Source organism: Natator depressus, chromosome 1 (genome assembly GCF_965152275.1).
Source record: "Natator depressus isolate rNatDep1 chromosome 1, rNatDep2.hap1, whole genome shotgun sequence".
NCBI lineage: Eukaryota > Metazoa > Chordata > Testudines > Cheloniidae > Natator > Natator depressus.
The window spans coordinates 159,765,301-159,785,623 of NC_134234.1; the positions used below are offsets into that span (position 1 = coordinate 159,765,301).

At 38.9% G+C, this 20,323-nt stretch overlaps 1 protein-coding gene across 2 annotated transcripts in view; it reads right to left on the minus strand.

Moving 5' to 3' along the window:
* Positions 1-20,323, minus strand: part of TTC3 (tetratricopeptide repeat domain 3) — a 132,191-nt gene that overhangs the window by 85,937 nt on the left and 25,931 nt on the right. For both annotated transcript variants that reach the window (XM_074970107.1, XM_074970115.1), the window contains 8 exons: positions 18,130-18,215; positions 17,706-17,800; positions 14,205-14,267; positions 12,141-12,195; positions 11,221-11,383; positions 11,046-11,094; positions 9,720-9,843; positions 1,939-1,996 (listed from right to left, as the gene is read on the minus strand). In XM_074970107.1, the coding sequence (XP_074826208.1) occupies positions 1,939-1,996; positions 9,720-9,843; positions 11,046-11,094; positions 11,221-11,383; positions 12,141-12,195; positions 14,205-14,267; positions 17,706-17,800; positions 18,130-18,215 (693 nt within the window). The remainder of the gene's footprint in view (positions 1-1,938; positions 1,997-9,719; positions 9,844-11,045; positions 11,095-11,220; positions 11,384-12,140; positions 12,196-14,204; positions 14,268-17,705; positions 17,801-18,129; positions 18,216-20,323) is intronic.

A 20,323-nucleotide genomic window follows, 5' to 3' on the forward strand; every position in this document is an offset into this window, starting at 1 on the left:
GGACGCACGCAAACCTATAGTGGAGCACACATAGGGACACTACTTAAAGAAGCAGCAGCATGTATTTAACTTTTGCGTGGTCAGGCTACAGGGCCCTGTGCCTTGCAGGAACAAGCCCTCAGATTGTAAACACACACTTCACTCAGCAACCAGGAATGTCTGCAACTCTATATAACCATTTTAAACAAGAACAAGCTCTGAATGCAAAGAGTAACTCTCATGCCTCCTCAACCACTTACAACTGTTATCAGGAAATATCAACATTGTTAACTACATTTAGGAAAGGCAGACTCTTTTTGAAGAGGACTATTACATAACTCTTAAAATCTCCATCTTTGGCACAGAAACAGAAGCCCCACCCCCACACACCCCTGCGATGGGGATGATCCTCTATCAAGAGATTTTTTTTTTTTTGGTCCAAGAAACAAGTTCTTATCCAAAAATTGATGGAATCTATAAGGAATGGATAGTGACTGCTAGTGTGTATGGGGTCAATAGCTAGAGAGCTATGTGATCTCTACACACTATATCCCTTGATTGTTTAAACTTCTAATTTATACCAAATGGAAGCCAGATTTCCCCAAAATACATATAATAAGAGGAAACATTTCTGGACCTCAAAATAGCCAGCTACTGACAGTTATGTGAACATCCTCTATTCCTCAATTTCTCTACTTTTTCCTCCACCTATATGCAGTGTCTTTATTCCGACATTACTCTCCGTTTAGTAACCTGCCTCATTCCAATATACAGAAAAAAGAGTTTAGTGGAGCTGTGCTTCAGTGTTTACAGTTACTTGCCACATAAAACAATGAACTGCATCGTACCTTTTTATATGGTCTAAACTAAAAAACAACTAAGGGTTGGGGGGGTAGGGCGGGGGGCATGGAAACCGCTATAGCTTTAAGTGCTTTTTCTCCCCGATTACAATTTTTCTTTTTAAATATGTTGGGCTTTGATTTTGGCATTCATCAGTAAACTATGCATCTTGAAATCATTATGTATCTTAAAGTTATACATGCACACTAAGAAAAATGGTGCATTCTAATCTTGGACCAAACATAACGACAGCTGTATTGGGTCAGACCAAAGGTGCATCTAGCCCAATATCGTGTCTTCCAGCAGTGGCCAATGCCAGGTTTTCAGAGCAGTGGTTCTCAACCAGGGGTAAATGTATCCGTAGGGGTATGCCGATGTCTTCCAGGGGGTACGTCAACTCATCTAGATATTTGCCTAATTTTAGAACAGGCTACAGAAAAAGCACTACTGAAGTCAGTACAAACTAAAATTTCATACAGACAATGACTTGTTTATATTGCTCTATATATTATACGCTGAAATGTATTTGTATTCCAATTGATGTATTTTATAATTAATGGTAAAAATGAGAAAGTAAGCAATTTTTCAGTAATAGTGTGCTGTGACACTTTTGTATTTTTATTTCTGATTTTATAAGCAAGTAGTTTTTAAGTGAAGTGAAACTTGGGAGTACACAAGACAAATCAGAATTCTGAAAAAGGTACAGTAGTCTGGAAAGGTTGAGAACCACTGCTTCAGAAGGAATGAACAGAACAGGTAATCATTAAGTGATCCATCTCCCATCCAAAGGGATAGTCTAACCTGCTGCTATTGCCTGACTCATATACGTTGGTCTGTTTAGTTCCACTTTCAATTCCAAATGCATACTGATGAGTAAGATTTAATTAACAATGGATGAATAAAACAGGAAGGGGACAGCTGGATAAGAGAAGAGCAATATGACAATTGAAGGGGGGAAAACATAAGACAAATTACTGTATACCAAAATCTCAGTAAACTGTCTTTTCAAGTCTGCTTGACTGTGACACAGTTATTTAAGAGGGGGAAAAAAAGATACACCCCCTAAATTAAATTTCCATTACTTTTAGAGTTAACTCAGTCAATTAAAAATTAACTCACCTGATGGAAGTGCTGAAGACCAGTCTTTATTTTTTGCACTTATAGCATCAGTAGTCACCTAACAACAAATAAACAAACTTGATTTTTCACAGAAAACATATATTAGATAAATATGAAGTTCCAATGACATATTAGAACTATGTTTATGCTACAGATAACGATAAGTATTATCTGAATAAAATAAAATATTAAAAATAGGTTATGGTATCAATAGTTAAAGAACTAAAATAGGGACAAATTTCTCTTAAAAAAAGTAAAATTAGAAGTGATCAACTTTGGTGAGTAAAAGGAACTCACTTATGTTCTCATTCACTGTAAATACATTAGACCTGGGGTCCTCAACGTGGTGCCTGCGGACGCAATGGCGCCCGCCGGGGCAGTTGTGTGCGCCCACAGGGCACCGCGCTGCCGAAATGATGCCACCGAGCGCGGCCACCTGAGAACCGCCCGCTGAAGTGCAGCCGAGAACTCACTAATGTCAATGGGGCACCACATCTCTATACAGTCAATTCATATGGAAGAGTTTGCAGGATCAGGACCTAAATATTTGTTCCAATATCATAACCTCCATCCACCCCTTCCACTCTACCAGTGAACCAGCCTCAAAGCCCTGTTCATCTGTTTCTCCCACAAGTATCTCTATGACTTTCTTTGTCATGCTTTTCTTACTGTAGTCTGCCAGGCCACTAACCTCACTTCATCTAAGTACTGCTTCTTCTATGCCAACAAGAAGTGAATAAATAATGCCAATTTCATTTTTTTTTTTTAAATAAAAAGCTAGATGGACAGACCATTGTGTGCACATTGCATAAGCAGCACAGTTGCATTATTGCACTACTTTCATCTTTGTCATCTTTCTCATCTCTCCCTACCATCTGGCACTCCCACTTGCTGTGTCACATCTAAAATTTAGACTGCAGTCTCTTTAAGGTAGCAACTGGGACTGGTCTCCGTCAACGAAACACGCAGCATACTTATGGGCAATCTAAAACAATAGCACAACACAAGCTTCTACCTTACATGGTTTGCTTTATTAGTACCGTATTTCAGCTAAATACCCACAAGAGCTACATCCAATCACAATGTATCAGGAAGAAGATATTTAGTCAAATTCTAATTTTGTCACCAATTTGGCAGGTATCACACCACCGTACTTTTGGTAGCTCAGATCTTCAGGGCTGTCTCTAAAATTCAAGACTTTTGGTAGTGCCACAGGCATAGATGTCATGATTGCATATAATATTGACAAGAGTTAAAAAAATATAAAAAACTTCGTAAAAACATTTTCACTTGCTATGGGCAAACACTCCCCAACTCAAAACCACAAAAACAAGGAAAGCAAGGGTAAAGCCATACATCTATTCACATCAACTTCTCATACATACATATCCTCTCTGAAACCCCACACTATCTCTACTGTAAGCAAATCAAAAATTATCGAAGTCTCAAAGTGACATCCAGACAACCTTAACTCTGCCTCATGAGAGATGGCAATGATTCTGTGGAAGGATTCTCTTTTCTAGTTTGTGATTTTGTTTTGGGAGCCATTTGCCCTTTGGAACCTTCATCATTTTTAAGATTTTTGTTCTTGTTGTAATATTGAATGTTTACTAAATGTTGTTGCTATTAGTAAGGAGTGTTCTGTTTGTAGTATAATTGTTCACTGTTTGCTAGGAATGCAGAAGCACAGTAATTTTAGAGTGATATTGTACGCATGTGACATGTCACAGAGGACAGAGGTAAGGTTGTGTAGGTACTACCTTGGCTGATAAGTGTTAATTTGCTTGGGGAAGAGTTGTTAAAAATGATAAGGTTGCTAAAAACAAATGCCCAAACTTAAAAGCACACATACAAAACAGTAAAATTTTAATAAAATCCTAATCTTTAAATTTCCCTGTTTGTTTGTTTAAATAAAACTGAAGATACTGTTAAGCTGTAGAGACCAATCAAAGTTAAACTGCCCACAAGGGGTCGTTCTGCTCCCCCCTTCACACCCTTAATCTCCTCACTGAAAGTTTAGGCTAGGGCAGCTGTCAGAACAGCACAACTGTGCTCCTCTGTCTCTAATGTATCAGCTCCCCCACATTTTTCTGCCCACTCCAAGGCTTCTGGGATATTTAAGAGGGGGAAGGCAGAAGGGGAAACTGATCCCCAAGAGGTTGAGCAACACAGCTCCTAGATGCATTGCTCTGGCAGCAACCCCAGCCATCTAAGGGTCTCAGTATGACAACCCTCAGGCCAAGTCTCACAGTGGGGAGGGTGAGGATGAGGGGAAAGAGGGACTGGGGGTTGAATTTGTGGAGAGTAGAGGAGATATCACAGGGAACACAAAGAGGGAGCCTAGATCATCCCTCCAATTTCCTCAGTTACACTAATGTTCAGTAACCACAGTGTTTAAGAAACTCTTTCAACTTTGATTGGATTCTATAATCCACCTTATTCTACAGAGAAATTTCCAACTCTGCACATTAAACCAATATTGACCCCTTCTTCTAAGGAGAACAGTATGTTTTCTTCAAAAAGCCTTTCCAGGAAGCAAATAAAATGTGAGCTCTTCACCTTCTACACTCATGCTTTTTTCCCTTCCCTGATATCCTTTACATTATACAAGTTGAAGACTTTTCTGCTTCAAATAGAGAGTCATGCTGTAATTTATATTCTTTTCAAACCTAAACCAGGAGGGCTATTTTTCAAACAACAGTGTTTGCAGGAATACATGTGGTACTGTTCTATGCTTACTGAATATTAATGAGTGACCCCTTTGTTCTCATACTATGGAACGCTTATCAATTATAGTTCTTAAAGGAACTGAAATGTTGCCACCCCTCTCTCTCACACATACACACGAGATGCTCACCATAAAACCCACCCAAAATATTAAGTGTGCATGATAAGGCCAAATATTTGCACCTGCATAAAGTTAACTGTAGTTTAAATAAAACAAATAGATGACAGTTTAAAATATTATCCATCTACATTTTGCATGGATACAACTATACAATTTCCTAAGACATACCAAGTCTTAAATATTCTTTAAGCTACTGTTCAAAGTTTGTTACAGTCAGAGTTTATTGCAACACTGATAATCTGAAATAAGATAGTGTCTCCCTCCCATATCAAGCGATGGAAACTCCTCTTTTATACTAGTTCTTTAAATTCACACCATTTTTCTAGGACACCAAGTTTCAAAAGGCACTTGTTTCCTTTCTATAATGTATTACTGAAATTCAATTTCAAATTCATATTAATTTTATTATCTAAACTGCATTAAAATATTACCCCTTTTAATTCAGTAGTACAGAAAGTATTTATCAGTTTAAAGGAGACAGCGTATACTGACCTATTTTATGAAGATGTTCCTAGCTCAACGACAGGTGGCATGTTTTCACAAGAGGCAGTCTACCCACTAATACATAAGAACTGAAGCTTTAAAGTCCTCCTTTTATCCTGTGTATCATACTTCCTCTTTTCAGTAAGAGCATTCCAATTAATTCATTGCTCAATCTTACTTTCTATTTTGCTACTCTTTGCTCTTCTGAGTCATCTACTGAGAAATGAAACCACATCAGTTTTGTTTCTAGCCAGACCTTGTTTTCACGTTGCTAGGCAGAATTTCTTTCACATTTACATAGCAGGTAAATGTCTTTTTACATTGCTGTAAGATCCACATTATGAATCATCATGCCTCCAATAGTATGCAGCATAACTAACCTGTTAATTTCTAGTAATTGATAATGCTAAACGGAGTCAGAAAGAGGTAGAAAAGTTGAATTTAAAAGGAAAGAATGCCTTCAGAGAGTAACAGCTTTTTGTTCAGTTTCATTCCGTTTGAGCATACAGCTTTATCTTGGTCCTAGCCAGAGCTGAGCAAATAAGGCCTTGTTTATCCCAGCCCTGTAGCCAGTGCTGTCGTTCCAACAGTGTAAACACACTTTACACTAATGCAGGGGTCAGCACCCTATGGCACGCATGCCAAAGGCGACATGTGAGATGATTTTGAGTCCCAGGGGCTCTGCTTCCAGCCTGGGGTCCTGGATGCCGGCCCCCTGCCACCCAAGGTCCGGTCTGCTGGCCCTGGGTCCCGGCCACCAGTCCTGGTGGCTCTGTTGCCATCTTGGGGTCCTGGCCACCAGCCCGGGGCTCTGCTCCTGGCCTCGGCCCAGGGCTCTGCAGCTGCCCCCAGCTGTGACCCACTGGCCCCAGCCTGGGGCAGTGAGGGGTGCAGACGAGGGCAAGAGGGGGCACAGCTCAGCACTCCCATCTTAAAAATTGTTCCAGCACCACTGTACTGGGATATTTTTAAGTCCTGATTTGCTGCTTACATCACTATCACGTCACGTGGAACAGGGCATTGCATTTGACGTTGTGCGTGCCATTTGTCATGATTTTTTTCCCCACTGTAAGTTGAGTGGTACATTTGACAAAATGTCAGCTCCTAAGAAAGCAAAGTTAGATGTCTGTTCATTTCAGCCTTCTTGGACAGATACATTTGGATTTATTCAAAAGAAGGACTGTGCTGTTTGTGCTTTCTGTTGGGAAAGTGTTGTTTGTCACACATCAAGCGTTAGATGACAATTTCAAACGAAGCAGACAAGACTGAATCAATCGAAAAGGCAGTAGCAGGATATGAGAAGCAAAGCAGTGTTTTTAAATGCTGAAGTATAAGTAAAAATCAAGCCACAGAAGGAAGTTACAAGATTGCACAGTGCATTGCAAAAAACGGAAAGCCGTTTACAGATGGGAAATATATAAAAAGTTTTTCTCAGCAATTCGGAGGTTTTGTTCAATGATTTGCCAAATAAAGATGCGTATCTAGAATAAAAGAACTGCCTGTCTCTGCCAGAACAGTTGAGACACGCGTAAGTGAAATAGCAGAAAACATTAACGGAAAGCAGAAAACTGCATTAAAAGACACAGCAGTGTTTAGTGTTGCAGTTGATGAGAGCATGGCTATAAATGACTTTCCACATTTGGCAGCTGTTGCAAGATATTGTGCTTCCAATGAAATCCAAGAGGAACTTTGTTGCCTAAAACGCCTGCATGGCACAACAAAGGGGGAAGATATAGCGGAAACTTTTGTAAACCATTTTGAAGAACAAGGAGTTGACATCGGAAAAATATTTTGTGTGACAACAGATGGTGCTCCTGCCATGGTCGGAAAAAAAAAGGGATTTGTAAAGTTACCTGAAGATCAAATTGGCCACCCGACACTCAAATTTCACTGTATCATCCATCAAGAAAACCTGTGTGCTAAAATTTCTAATTCAGAGCTTAATAATGTGATGAATACAGTGCTGCAAATTGTGAATATCGTTGTTGCTTGATCTGCTTTGACTAACAGACAGTTTCAAGCACTGCTAGAAGAAATGGACAGTGCTCATAATGACATTCCACTTCACAGCAACATTTGGTGGCTAAGTCGTGGCAAGGTTTTGGTGCGCTTTGTAAACTGTTTTGATGCAATCAAGGCCCTTTTGTCAGAAAAAGCACAAAACCACCCCGAACTGGATGATGACAAATGGCTGCGTAAGCTCATGTTTTTAACTGACATCACCACTCACCTAAACGAACTCAACCTCTGTCTCTAGGGTGCAGGGCAAATGGTTCTGGATCTTTATGAAAGGCATCTGTTGTAAAACTTGCAGTTTTTTCTCAGGATATTTGAACTTTGACTTTCTGCTACTTCCAACACATAAAAGAGCTATCGACACATTGCACTGTCAGTGTCGATGAGATTGGAATGTACATGCAAGAACTGGAATCAGAATTTTCTGACAAATTGCAAGATTTCCAGCGATTTGGCCCAATGCTTTCTTTTCTAATTAAACCTGAGAAGTTCAATGAAAGCGACTTGGATTTGTCTAGTTTCAGTGGATAGGTGTTGAAGATTTCGAAATGCAGCTCATTCAGTTAAAAAGCTCAGAATTGTGGTCATCAAAGTTTGGAGTTCTGCGGAGTGCACTTAAAGCTACCGAGAGAGATCATGGGGCCTCTATTCTGACCTGATGGATGTCCCTGCCAGTGAAATTTAACTGTTTGAAGAAAATTGCGTTTGCAATGCTTTCAGCATTTGGATCCACACACCTGTATGAACAGGTATTTTCACACATGAAATCTGTCCTCTGTCCCTCTCGGAGCCAGTTAACAACTGATCACTCAGAAGCCTGCGTGCAGCTTAAAGTTCCAAATACGTGCCAGACATTGGAAAACTCAGCAAGGAAAAGCAAGGGCAAGGGTAAGGATCACACTAAACTGATAAGATCTGCAATTTAATTTAAAATGAAGCTTCTTAAACATTTTAAAAACCTTATTTACTTTACATACAACAATCGTTTAATTATATATTATAGAGAGACCTTCTAAAAACATTAAAATGTAGTACTGGCACATGAAACCTTAAATTAGAGTGAATAAATGAAGGCTTGGCACACCACTTCAGAAAGGCTGCCGGCCCCTGTACTAGTGTAATATGATTTGTACCAGCCAAGAATACCCTTGTTGCAAGACAGGATAAACTGAACCTTTTCAAATCCCATCTACACTAGAGGTTTGTACTGAAACATCTACACTGCCATGTTTTTTCCCACTGAAGTATACCAGGCCTAAATTCTTAACAGAGATTTACTCTGCTTATACTCTAATAAATTTGTTAGTCTCTAAGGTGCCACACGTACTCCTGGTTTTTTTCCTGCAACCATCATTACTTATTCCTATATGTTACTAAGGTATCGCTTTCCAGGGAATTTACAATACTTTCCAGTGATTTACATCTGAAGTCAATACTAGGTGTCCTGTTACAGATTGTTTTCAGTCTTTCCTATCTATTCTCTAACATTTATCTAATGTCTGGTCTTGTTGCTCAGGTACAAACAAACAGTGTTGTTTCTAGTGATGTGAACTGAAATTTCCCATCTGAACTTCATTGCAAATCTGTCCCGATATTTGGTGTTTTACTGAAACCCCCAGCTCCTGGAATCACATTAAAGCATGAGAACCTCAGGTTTCATATTAAAAAGTTTCTGGTGTGAAATCCTGGCAAGACACCCACTGATTTCAGCTGGACCAGGAGTTTTACCCATAGCTTTTACGGTTGCGGAGAAGAGTTTAAAAATGTGACCTGAATGCACACTAAAAACTCAAACAGGACAGCAAGTTTAAAAAAAACCAAACTTACTTTTTTGAATGTTTGAGGTTGGAAATACTGCATTTTTGTTCACTAAGCAGCCTACTGTTTGTGGCAGTAAGTAATGACTGGCCAAAATCCTGTGGCTGAAGGTTGGACTGTGCCAGGAGGCAAGTAGAGATGGTTTTCTGGACACTGAGGCAATGTCAGTTAGGATTCTTTCTTCCAGTGAGCCCCAAACAAGCCCTGTCTACTCCAGCTGGGAGTCTCTTCTCTTCCCCCAGCACCAAACTCCACCCCTGTCCAATCAATTTCCAACTATTCCTTCAAATCAGGAAAGAAAGGCAAGGCTGCATACAGTGTGCATCAGGGGAGAAATCTGCATGGAACTCAGTTTCATGATGCAGCAGGACAGATGAGCTGAATAAAGCTGCTAGCCCTTCAGGAGTGGATATGGTCACCTAATACTCATCAAAGTTGGGATAGTGAGTAATGAGCCAAGTTTTGTCAGCTCCAGTTTATCAGAGCTTCTGGGACAGTGTCTAAGGACTCAATAATACAAACTGTGTCTATCAAGAAAGTCCACAATTTTTATAAAGCACATGTTATTAACAGTAATTTCTAATCAGTAACAGTACAATTTAAAGATTAAAGTTACCTTGATATTGTGTTTTTGATGACAGCTGTGGTCTTTAGAGTCTGCTTGTATTTTCCTCCTTTCTTTGTCCATTTCTTTTGATTCTTGAGAATTGAATAAATCAGACCGTGAAGAACCACATTCTCTAAGGAAAATAAAAAGATGTTTTCAGTGTTGGTAAGTCATATAGGCAATGCTTAAGACTATAGACTGTATATGTATTGCAAAAAAATCCCCATAAATAGATGGACCACAGATAGCTTAGACATATTTAAAGAGGTGGTCATGTAGCCAAGCTACCAAGCTCTTCAAAGTTCTTCAGACTACTGACCAGCAAGAAAAGAACTAAGTGGACAGCACCTCTAATCAAATAGCAAAGTGATGTTTTCTATAAAGAGTGTACATTTATACCGTTTCTGTCTACATATAAATCATACTCAATATGTTATAGCAAATGTTTCTGCTATACAGAAAAGGAGGTTATGGAGGGAATTTCTTCAGGTCACTAATTTTTACAGAAAACTGGTTTTAATTGTAGTTACTGCATTCTTTTTTACAATAGCACATGCCATAAAGCTTACAAGTGTAACAATAAAATCTAATGCATCTTTTAGAGAAAAAAGTTTAGTTTATAGGCATGCACTTTAACACAGCTAAACAAACAGTGACTAAGGTGGAGGGGGAACAAAAATACTTGAAGGGTCAAATCCTATATTTTTCTATATACAGACCCAAAAGATACATTTGACTAGACTGGGATTGCCCAATAGATGTACATGTTAAACTTCAGTGATGCTAAAAATTAATCTATGATTATTACATGTGATGATTGGTGCTCAATTACTCCATATATCTAGGATTCAATATGGTTTTAACCCCTAGGGATTTTCTGTGGTTTAGCTGAATCTAAATCTAAACTTCTCATGCTTTAAATGGAACATATTTGCCAATCTGCTTCCCTAATAGCTACAGTACTGCAACAGAGATAGAAGGAAAGTTAGTTATGTTTTCAGGATTTTTTAGATTTACAATTTATAGCATGGGGAAACTAAAAAACTAAAAAAAACAATCCAGAGGTAGTAGTAGTCAGCACAAAACAACTGAAATATATTTTTTAATTACTTTGTTTCCTACACTCCTCCACAACTACCCCTCATTATGATTAACGGGCATTAGACACTGCTGGGTTCAGATACTTGCCTCTTTCCCCCTTATTTTTACTTGTTAGTGTATAACATAGTAATTCAAGCAAACTCTGTGCTCTGTACTATTTAAGCAAACATTACATTAACTTTAGATTAATTGAGTTAATTTTTATAAATAAAAATAAATCTGTCTTTAACTTACTTTTTCTCAAAAAATATTTTCTTTCTTCTGTTTTTACTCACTTTCAGACCTATAGAAATTTAATACAGAAAGCACTAATCCAGCAACTGAAAAATGTTAAGTCACTTGAAAGGAAAGTTGCAGTTTAAGGTACTTTATTGTATTCAGAAAATATCTTGAAGACAGAAAAAGCTACCTTTAATTTCGTCCATTTCCTTCCTTAACTTTGTGTTTTGCAGAATAAGATCCTTAACTCGCTCAGGAATATTCTTGCAGAGTTCCTGGGCTCTCTCATTAGCTTCCAGGGCCCATTCATGTTCTCCCAGCAACGAGAGCGCCTCACAGAAGCGATAATGACCCTAATGTGAATATCAATTTAAATTTTTTTACAAAGTGATGATTCTTTCAAAAAAGAAAAATACTAACCTGTAGCCGAAAGAGTGTCTTAGTAGACTGAACAAGTTAAAGTTTTGACCTACTCAGTAACATACAAGTTACTGTCTGTTCTAGCCAACTGTTGAATGGCCAGTGTTACATAAGATTTGCCCCATCAAAACAGACTAATGATCAATCAAGTCTAGTATCCCATCTCTGGCTTCAGAGAAAAGTGAAGATGCCTTTCCCTAAACCCCAATACCACTTCTGCACTTAAATATGGACAATTACACAATTGTTCAAGTCTTTTTAGACTAAACTTTGGGAATGAGACTTCGTTCACTGTTCTGCATATTTTATTATAAAGTAAGTGTTGTGCATATTCTAATGCTATGTAGCAACATAATACGTGTTTTATTTATCACAACAGTGTTTTTAAAATGTACAATATATTCTCTACCCTCCAGCCTCATGCATACAAAAACACCACCCAATAATATTTAAAAAAAAAACAAAAAACTAATCTAACTTTTAATCTTTTTTTTTTTTTTTTAAAGTTTACTCTGATTACTGAGCTGAGCTCCTGCCACTTCCATGAGAGCTAACTGGAGTGGAGAACACTCTGCATCTAAAAGGATTGTGCCCTTATATCAGACACTGGGATCTTGTATTTAGACCATTTGATGTATTTTTCTTTCTACTGTAAAGATAGAGTTGTTGCCAAATTTACATTAAACTAACCTTTGGCCAATTAGGCTTCAAAATAGTGGCCCTTTTTCCATCAACAAGAGCTTTCCTTTAAAAAAAAAAAAAAAGGAAATATTTATTAGTATTGCAGTAATACCTAGAGTTCGGGGCCCCGCTGTGCAGGACGCTGTACAGATATAACAAAGAAAGAATTCCTGCCCAAAAGAATTTTTAATTTACGTGTAAGACAACAGGTGTTTATAACAAAAACTTATGGAGGGGGTCTAAAAAGGAATAATAGGACAATAGCTGTTAGCATAAGAAGCACAGCACACCAGCTGCCTAACTATCAAGTTTTTTGTAACCATCAACGCAGAGAGGAGTTGTGAGGAGGGATCTGAAAGTGGACAATAAGGTGGCCTTGTGGCAATCAAGACAGGCATCATTCGTGCATTAGACGCAGGGTTCAACTTCTCGATACCATGCAAAAGGATGCTAAAGGTGAAAACAAGTATTTTGATGCAGTGGAAAAGGGGTAAGACTATGAAGGGATGCAAAGATGGGTTGATGTGATCAAAATTGATTGTTACAGCAGCATTTTAAATGGCTGTAAGTGGGGCAAGACAGGATTTGTCAACACCAGAAAGGAGGATGTTGCAATGACTGAGATGTAAGATGAAAGAAGACCTGAATGAGAGATTTAGCTGTGTGGATAGAAAGGAAAGGCAGGAAGTAGCAGCAAGATTTAGGCATAGTTTGGATGTGAAGATCGAGACAGAGGGATGAGTCAAAGATGACACCCAAATTATGGTCTTGAGTGAAAGAGAAATTGAGTCTACAGTGACTAAAAGCGGGAGGGAAGGAGGCTTGTATGGGGGGAAATCAAGACCTCTATTTTGGTTATGTTGAGCTTCACCTGACAACTATATATCCACAAAGAAATGCCAGAGACACAAGATGAGATTTTTAGCTTGGACAGGTGACACATCAGGAATGGAGAGGTAAATCTGAGTCATCAGTATAAAAACACTGAACTCATATTTATGACTAAGAACACTTAGGAAGAAAAAGGAGATGAGAAGGACAGAGCCCTTTGGGATTCCCACAGAAAGTCAGAAGGGAAATGAAAAGGATTCTTAATAAAATGCTAAAGGAGTGGCTGGAGAGGACAGTCATGAAAGCAGAGGGAAAACAAGATTTAATGAAGAGCATGGTTAACAATGGCAAAATTTAAAGACAGTGACAACAGAGTACTGGTTCTGAGTTTTACCAAGGAGAGTTCATTAGAGATTTTGGCAAGAACCACTTCAGTGGAGGGAAAGTAAGCCTGACTGAAGAGGGGCTACAGTGGCATAGGAGAGGAACTCCAGACAGCTGGAGTAGATAATGCATTCAATTAGTCTGGGGAGAATTAGAAATGAAGGGGAAAAGGGGCAATAGCTAAAGAAGCAAGTAGGGTTTCAGTGGGTTTTTGTTTTTTAAAATGGCATAAACTAAAGCATGCTTGTGCTGCAATGGAAGGGAGCATGCTAAGAGTGAGTTTGAGCACCAGGGAAAGGGAGGGGATCAGAGTGGGGGTAACGTATATCAGGAGATGGGTTGGGATCCCTGGCACAGGTGGAAGGTTAGAGGAAAAGATCAGAATAGTTGTAATATTTAGATGCTTTAGTTTGTATTTGCTGCAAATTATATCTATTCAAAATATACATGTTTTCTAAAGATGTTTAGATCTTTCAAGTTTTCAATCATATTCTCCTCGTGGAATTTCCTTTCAAATGGATGGAAATCCAGCCATGCAAGATAAACACATTTGCTGGGTGGCTCTGCTCAGACAATCAGCAATAAAATAGAAGGTTAAAGATGAAACTTAAATATGAAGCCCAACAAAGAACTAGGATGACAACACAGCTCACTTTTTTTTTTTAAACAGCTATTTTCAGTCTGCCTGAAAACAATCAGTTTTATCCTGTCTCCTTTATACTGTGCTATTACTACTTCAGGAACCAAGCATTGTATCTTCAAGGGATTAAAATACTACTTTACCAAGTATACGGTCAATTCAGAGTTTGCAATTACAGGAAACTTCAGCATTTCAGATCCCAGAAATGATTTACTTACCCATATTGTTCAGTGAGAAGAAAACAGAGAGCCCGGTTACCGTAAAGAAGATGGTTTTCAGGACTTAAAAATAAATTATTAAAAAGGTATCAGTTAATAAAGTATATTACTTCTGAACAATATAAAATGACTAATCATAAGGAAAACAAATTTTCATTTTTCACAATAAAATTCTCCAACCACTCCATTTCCTCAATATGTGCAAGTCTGTGACCCAATCCAGCAAACACTTATAAACATGCTTAATTTTACTAATCTGAATAGTCCCATTGATTTCAGGTGTGTAATCTCAGCCAAGGTACAGAACTCAGTCAATTCTGGCAGTTCCCTCCCCCACATTAAAAAACAGTTCAGAAAGATCTAAATATTCAGGGGAGGAAGGAATGGGGTGCATCAGGAGCAAAGCATTAGTGAAGATAAATTGCAACTCAGCTCTGTTGAACTTATTGAAGTGCAGTTCAAATCCTTTGAGAGGGTATATTTACCATGATTTTCTATTAGCTCAACTTCACTTTTTCAGGCTGGAAAAGGTGCCTGAGGTGCAGAAAGGCCAGCTGTACTGTAATATATACTCCACTTTATTTGGTGCTGAAATTAATGTTTTTAGGCAAATATATTCTTGTTTCTGAACAATACACTAATACAACTACCCCATCAAGCCCTCTTGAATGAATTACTGTAGACTTCCTCTGTTCCTTGATCAATCCAATGCTATCCAGAGGAGTTGAAGCAAAAATCAGCACAACAGCAAAACAGATTTTTCATTTGTGACTTGTATTATTGCTTAGGACTTCATTTAACAAAGAAACATTAACAAAAAAACCAAGAGGGTATTTTATTCTATTTTGACTGTTGTTTTGGAGGTTCTCCCAGCTAACTAGGAATCTTCTTGCAGCAGACTGACAGCTAACAAAATTCTCTGATTAAAAAAGAAAGACTGGCCTTGTCTTGTAGGCTCTACCATGATGCCTTCAGACACAAATACTTCTTTTATTTACTACAGAAGTAGAGAGCATTCTATCACTGAAATATAGAAATGTCTAATCCACAAGAATTATAAGGGGTAAAGTGAATACTGATGCGTGCTAGGCCATAGGGTTTAAGTACCCACCACTAAAATAACAATTTTCATAAAAATGTCACTTTTCAAATAACAAACATATCACTGCCCCTAACTATTGAAGGGAGGAGACTACCAAAGTGGTGGGAAAGGAAATTAGCTTCCTCACCCTCATATAAAGGAAGCAATTTTCCAGCCTGTGGTTCTCATGTTTGTTGTCTTTGATTATGACTATAGTTCTCCACTCAGTTCTATGAACAACTACATCTACAACAATGCTGCATCTTTAACTTTTTAATTGCTGGACACACAGGAGGAAACTGCAGAAAACAATGAGAACACCTTGAGCATGCAATAAACAAACTATGTTTTAAGTCCACTTATCGCTGTTCTAGCCATTTTACAAGATGGCTTGTACCAAACAGTTTCTTCATCTCAGGTAGGTGTGAACTGGTACGATCTACAAAGGCTTCTCTCTAATACAGACAGGAACCCAAAAGCACTGCTGCTACAGAAGTTTTTTTTCCAGTTTTTTACCCAGGTGGCTGCTTTACAGATGTCTGATTGGTACATTGTTCAGGAAGACTATACAGGTGGAAAATCGATCTTGTGGAGTGTGTTCGAGTTCCTGGCAGCGGTTGCATATCATGGTGACTATAGCAGAGGTGAATGCAACTGGAAATCCATTTTGAAAGCCTTTGTTTAAATATAGCTGAACCCTTTGATCTTTCAGTAATAGAAAAGAATAATTTTGATGATTTTCTGAACAGTTTAGTTCTTTTGAGAATGCTAGCGCTCTTCTAACGTCTAGCATGTGGAGCAGGGCCTCCCTTTTATTGCATCTGCCTTGGGAAAGAAGGATGATAGGTATAAGCTATTTAGGTGGTATGAGGAAAGTATTTTTGGTAAGAACTTTGGATGTGGTCGTAATGTAACTTTATCTTTAAAGAAAACTATATATGGGGGGGTACAGCATGAGAGCCCCTATTTCCTCCACTCTTCAAGTAGATGAGATAGCCACAAGAAGGTGGGGGAGGAAGGGACTGCAGGGTGATCTCCCAACTCCATACAGCCAGTGGCCTGTGCTCCCCTCTGCCATGCTGGAGCTGCCACATTTATTTATTGACAAATAAAATATGCAGAATTTAAAAATACTGTGCACAGAATTTTTATTGTTTTGGAGCAGAATTTAATTTTTTTGTGCAGAATTCCCTCAGGAATAAATAATATATTTTTTTAAACAAGAAAGAAAGAAAATGAGGGGAGAGGAGGATAGTTCAAACAAACTAACTCTACTCTATCACTACAACAAAAACAACACTAAAGAGTAACACTAAAGATATACTAAATAGGCTCTGCTAAGGGCTCCATCTCAGGCCAAAAGTGGTTGAGAAGGAACTGAAGGCAGTTTGGCCGCTTAGCGTAATATAGAGCCACCAAAAGCAGCCCAAGACTGTGGGAGTGTGTATAAGCGGCCTGAACGAGCACTGCTACCAAAAATCTCCAATCACAGGCACAGGGATGCAGACTCACCTAAAGTGGAGCACTCATACGGAAAGCTACTCAAAGAAGAAATCTACTTTACCAGTTGGCACACAATCTGAGGGGAGACATTAGGAAGGCATCAATCCTTCCAAATGCATGCCGACAATATATGTCAGGCCCAATACTCCCTAAGATAGGAATCTTTATGAAGTATACAGTCTTTCCACAGACACAACTGAATTTGCCAAAAGCAGCACTTGCTTGTGATAGCACTGTTAATTTCAGCAAACCAGTGTTTTATAGCTAGTTTATTTTACAAGGCATAGCATTATCCACTAAATAAATACTGTACCATTTGCATGAATAATATTTGTTTTAGTTTTACTTTTCTTTCTCCATTTGAAGTCATACCTATAAAACAGTTTCCACAACCACCCAAAGGATGACTTCAGGGGAGGAATAAGCAACACATATTAGATGAAGTAAGCATGTTCTCAAACCCTAAATATCCCACTGGTGCCAACACTGGGTCAGCCCCACTAGTGCCAGTAACACTGGGAGCCCTATTGTAGGCAGCTATCAGCTCCAGTAGCCATTTTCAGTAGTGTATCCTGTTTTTCTGATGGGACCATGTTTAACACACAGCACTGAAATTGGCTTCTGAAGCTGAAGGGCCATTTACCCTACTGCTACCAACACCGTTCGAGCTGATGTTGCTGAACTAGTATTAGTAATGGCGGGCATTTTTTTAAAACGTCGCTAACACAGACAAAGATAAAAAGTGTCTTTAGTACTAAGACAGGAAACAGAGATAATATGAAAGTAAACAAAACTGTGGTAAATCAGTTAGGCATCATCTGATTTTTAAATAGGTGGTCAACAAACCAAGACAAGTCTGAAAAAGATAAAAATGTAACATACACAAAGATGATCCAGTTAGTTGACTTAGTTCTTACCAAAATTCTATGGCTTTAGTGTATGAGCTTATAGCAAAGGCAAATTTCTCTTGGGAAAACTCACAATTTCCTCTCTTTTTCATAAATTCACTTTTCTGTAAGATCAAGAAAAACAAATATGCAACCAATCAGAATTTAACCTAACTGTGATGAGAACTATAAAAGCATTTAACAATATGTATTTAAGTATCTCATTCGTGTGTACACCAAATGTTGAAATGTACTCATAACTAATGACCTGGAGCAGTGTAATTATCTGAAAAGGCATGAAACTCCTAATAAGTGTTGGCAAATGATCCTATAAAAGGAATACTCATTTTTGGCCAATAGCTTCCCTACAAGTTTCTGTAACTTTGACTATCTTTGATCACTCTTGTTTTTTTTAAAAAAAATTATATACACACACTTTAGTGTTTTGTCCTACCTTTATACAGTTTTCACAACTCTGAACTTCAAACTCTTCAACTAAATTGCAGTCTTCCAATGCAACTTTAGTTATATAATGTTTATCTGTAGGCAGAAATTAGGAAGGTAAGGAAAAAAAAACCAAAAGCCAAACAATAGGTTTAACTGCTTGCTTTTAACAATCACTGTATATTCTATAACCGTAAATAGGATGTGTCTAGTTTTGTTTTTCCCCTCATCAACAACAGAAATAAGCTAAAACAAAGTAATAAATTTCGAACAGAATGTGGATTATTTTTGATTCTACTGTTGCACAAAATATGTAAGTCCCAACTGAATTCAGCAAGGTACTTAAAATTACGAGCATTGTGCCTAACTTGAAGCATGTGAGCAATCTCAATGAAGTCAGTGACACTACTCACATATTTGAAGCCAGCATGTACTTAAGTACCTTGCTGAATCAAGGACTAAATGATTCTCCCTTTGTACTAAAAGCCTAAACCCTGCCATCCTCAGCCTACATCTCAGTGCCATGGAGCCTTTTGCTACTACAGTAGAACTTTTTTTGATCGTAAGAGTTAAATTCTCATCTATCTGAATAATTTATTCAAAAGTTTCATGAAGCTGACAGATATTATTCAGCTCTAATCACAGTAATATAACAAACAGATATAAATGTCAGGTTTCAGAGTAACAGCCGTGTTAGTCTGTATTTGCAAAAAGAAAAAGGAGTGCAAAAAGAAAAGCATCACTTGCCCCACAACCTCAGCTGTGCGGAACACAATGCCATCCACAGCCTCAGAAACAACTCTGACATCATAATCAAAAAGGCTGACAAAGGAGGTGCTGTTGTCATCATGAATAGGTCGGAATATGAACAAGAGGCTGCTCGGCAGCTCTCCAACACCACTTTCTACAAGCCATTACCCTATGATCCCACTGAGAGTTACCAAAAGCAACTACAGCATTTGCTCAAGAAACTTCCTGAAAAAGCACAAGATCAAATCCGCACAGACACACCCCTGGAACCCCGACCTGGGATATTCTATCTACTACCCAAGATCCATAAACCTGGAAATCCTGGGAGCCCCATCATCTCAGGCATTGGCACCCTGACAGCAGGATTGTCTGGCTATGTAGACTCCCTCCTCAGGCCCTACGCTACCAGCACTCCCAGCTACCTTCGAGACACCACTGACTTCCTGAGGAAACTACAATCCATCGGTGATCTTCCTGATAACACCATCCTGGCCACTATGGATGTAGAAGCCCTCTACACCAACATTCCACACAAAGATGGACTACAAGCCGTCAAGAACACTATCCCCGATAATGTCACGGCTAACCTGGTGGCTGAACTTTGTGACTTTGTCCTTACCCATAACTATTTTACATTTGGGGACAATGTATACCTTCAGATCAGCAGCACTGCTATGGGTACCCGCATGGCCCCACAGTATGCCAACATTTTTATGGCTGATTTAGAACAACGTTTCCTCAGCTCTCGTCCCCTAACGCCCCTACTCTACTTGCGCTATATTGATGACATCTTCATCATCTGGACCCTTTCTTGGAAAAGAAGCCCTTGAGGAATTCCACCATGATTTCAACAATTTCCATCCCACCATCAACCTCAGCCTGGTCCAGTCCACACAAGAGATCCACTTCCTGGACACTACAGTGCTAATAAACAATGGTCACATAAACACCACCCTATACCGGAAACCTACTGACTGCTATTCCTACCTACATGCCTCCACCTTTCACCCTAACCAAATCACATGATCCATCGTCTACAGCCAAGCTCTGCGATACAACCGCACTTGCTCCAACCCCTCAGACAGAGACAAACACCTACAAGATCTCTATCAAGCATTCTTACAACTACAATACCCACCTGCGGAAGTGAAGAAACAGATTGATAGAGCCAGAAGAGTTCCCAGAAGTCACCTACTACAGGACAGGCCTAACAAAGAAAATAACAGAACGCCACTAGCCGTCACCTTCAGCCCCCAACTAAAACCCCTCCAACGCATTATCAAGGATCTACAACCTATCCTGAAGGATGACCCAACACTCTCAGAAATCTTGGGAGACAGGCCAGTCCTTGCCTACAGACAGCCCCCCAACCTGAAGCGAATACTCACCAACAACCACATACCACACAACAGAACCACTAACCCAGGAGCCTATCCTTGCAACAAAGCCCGTTG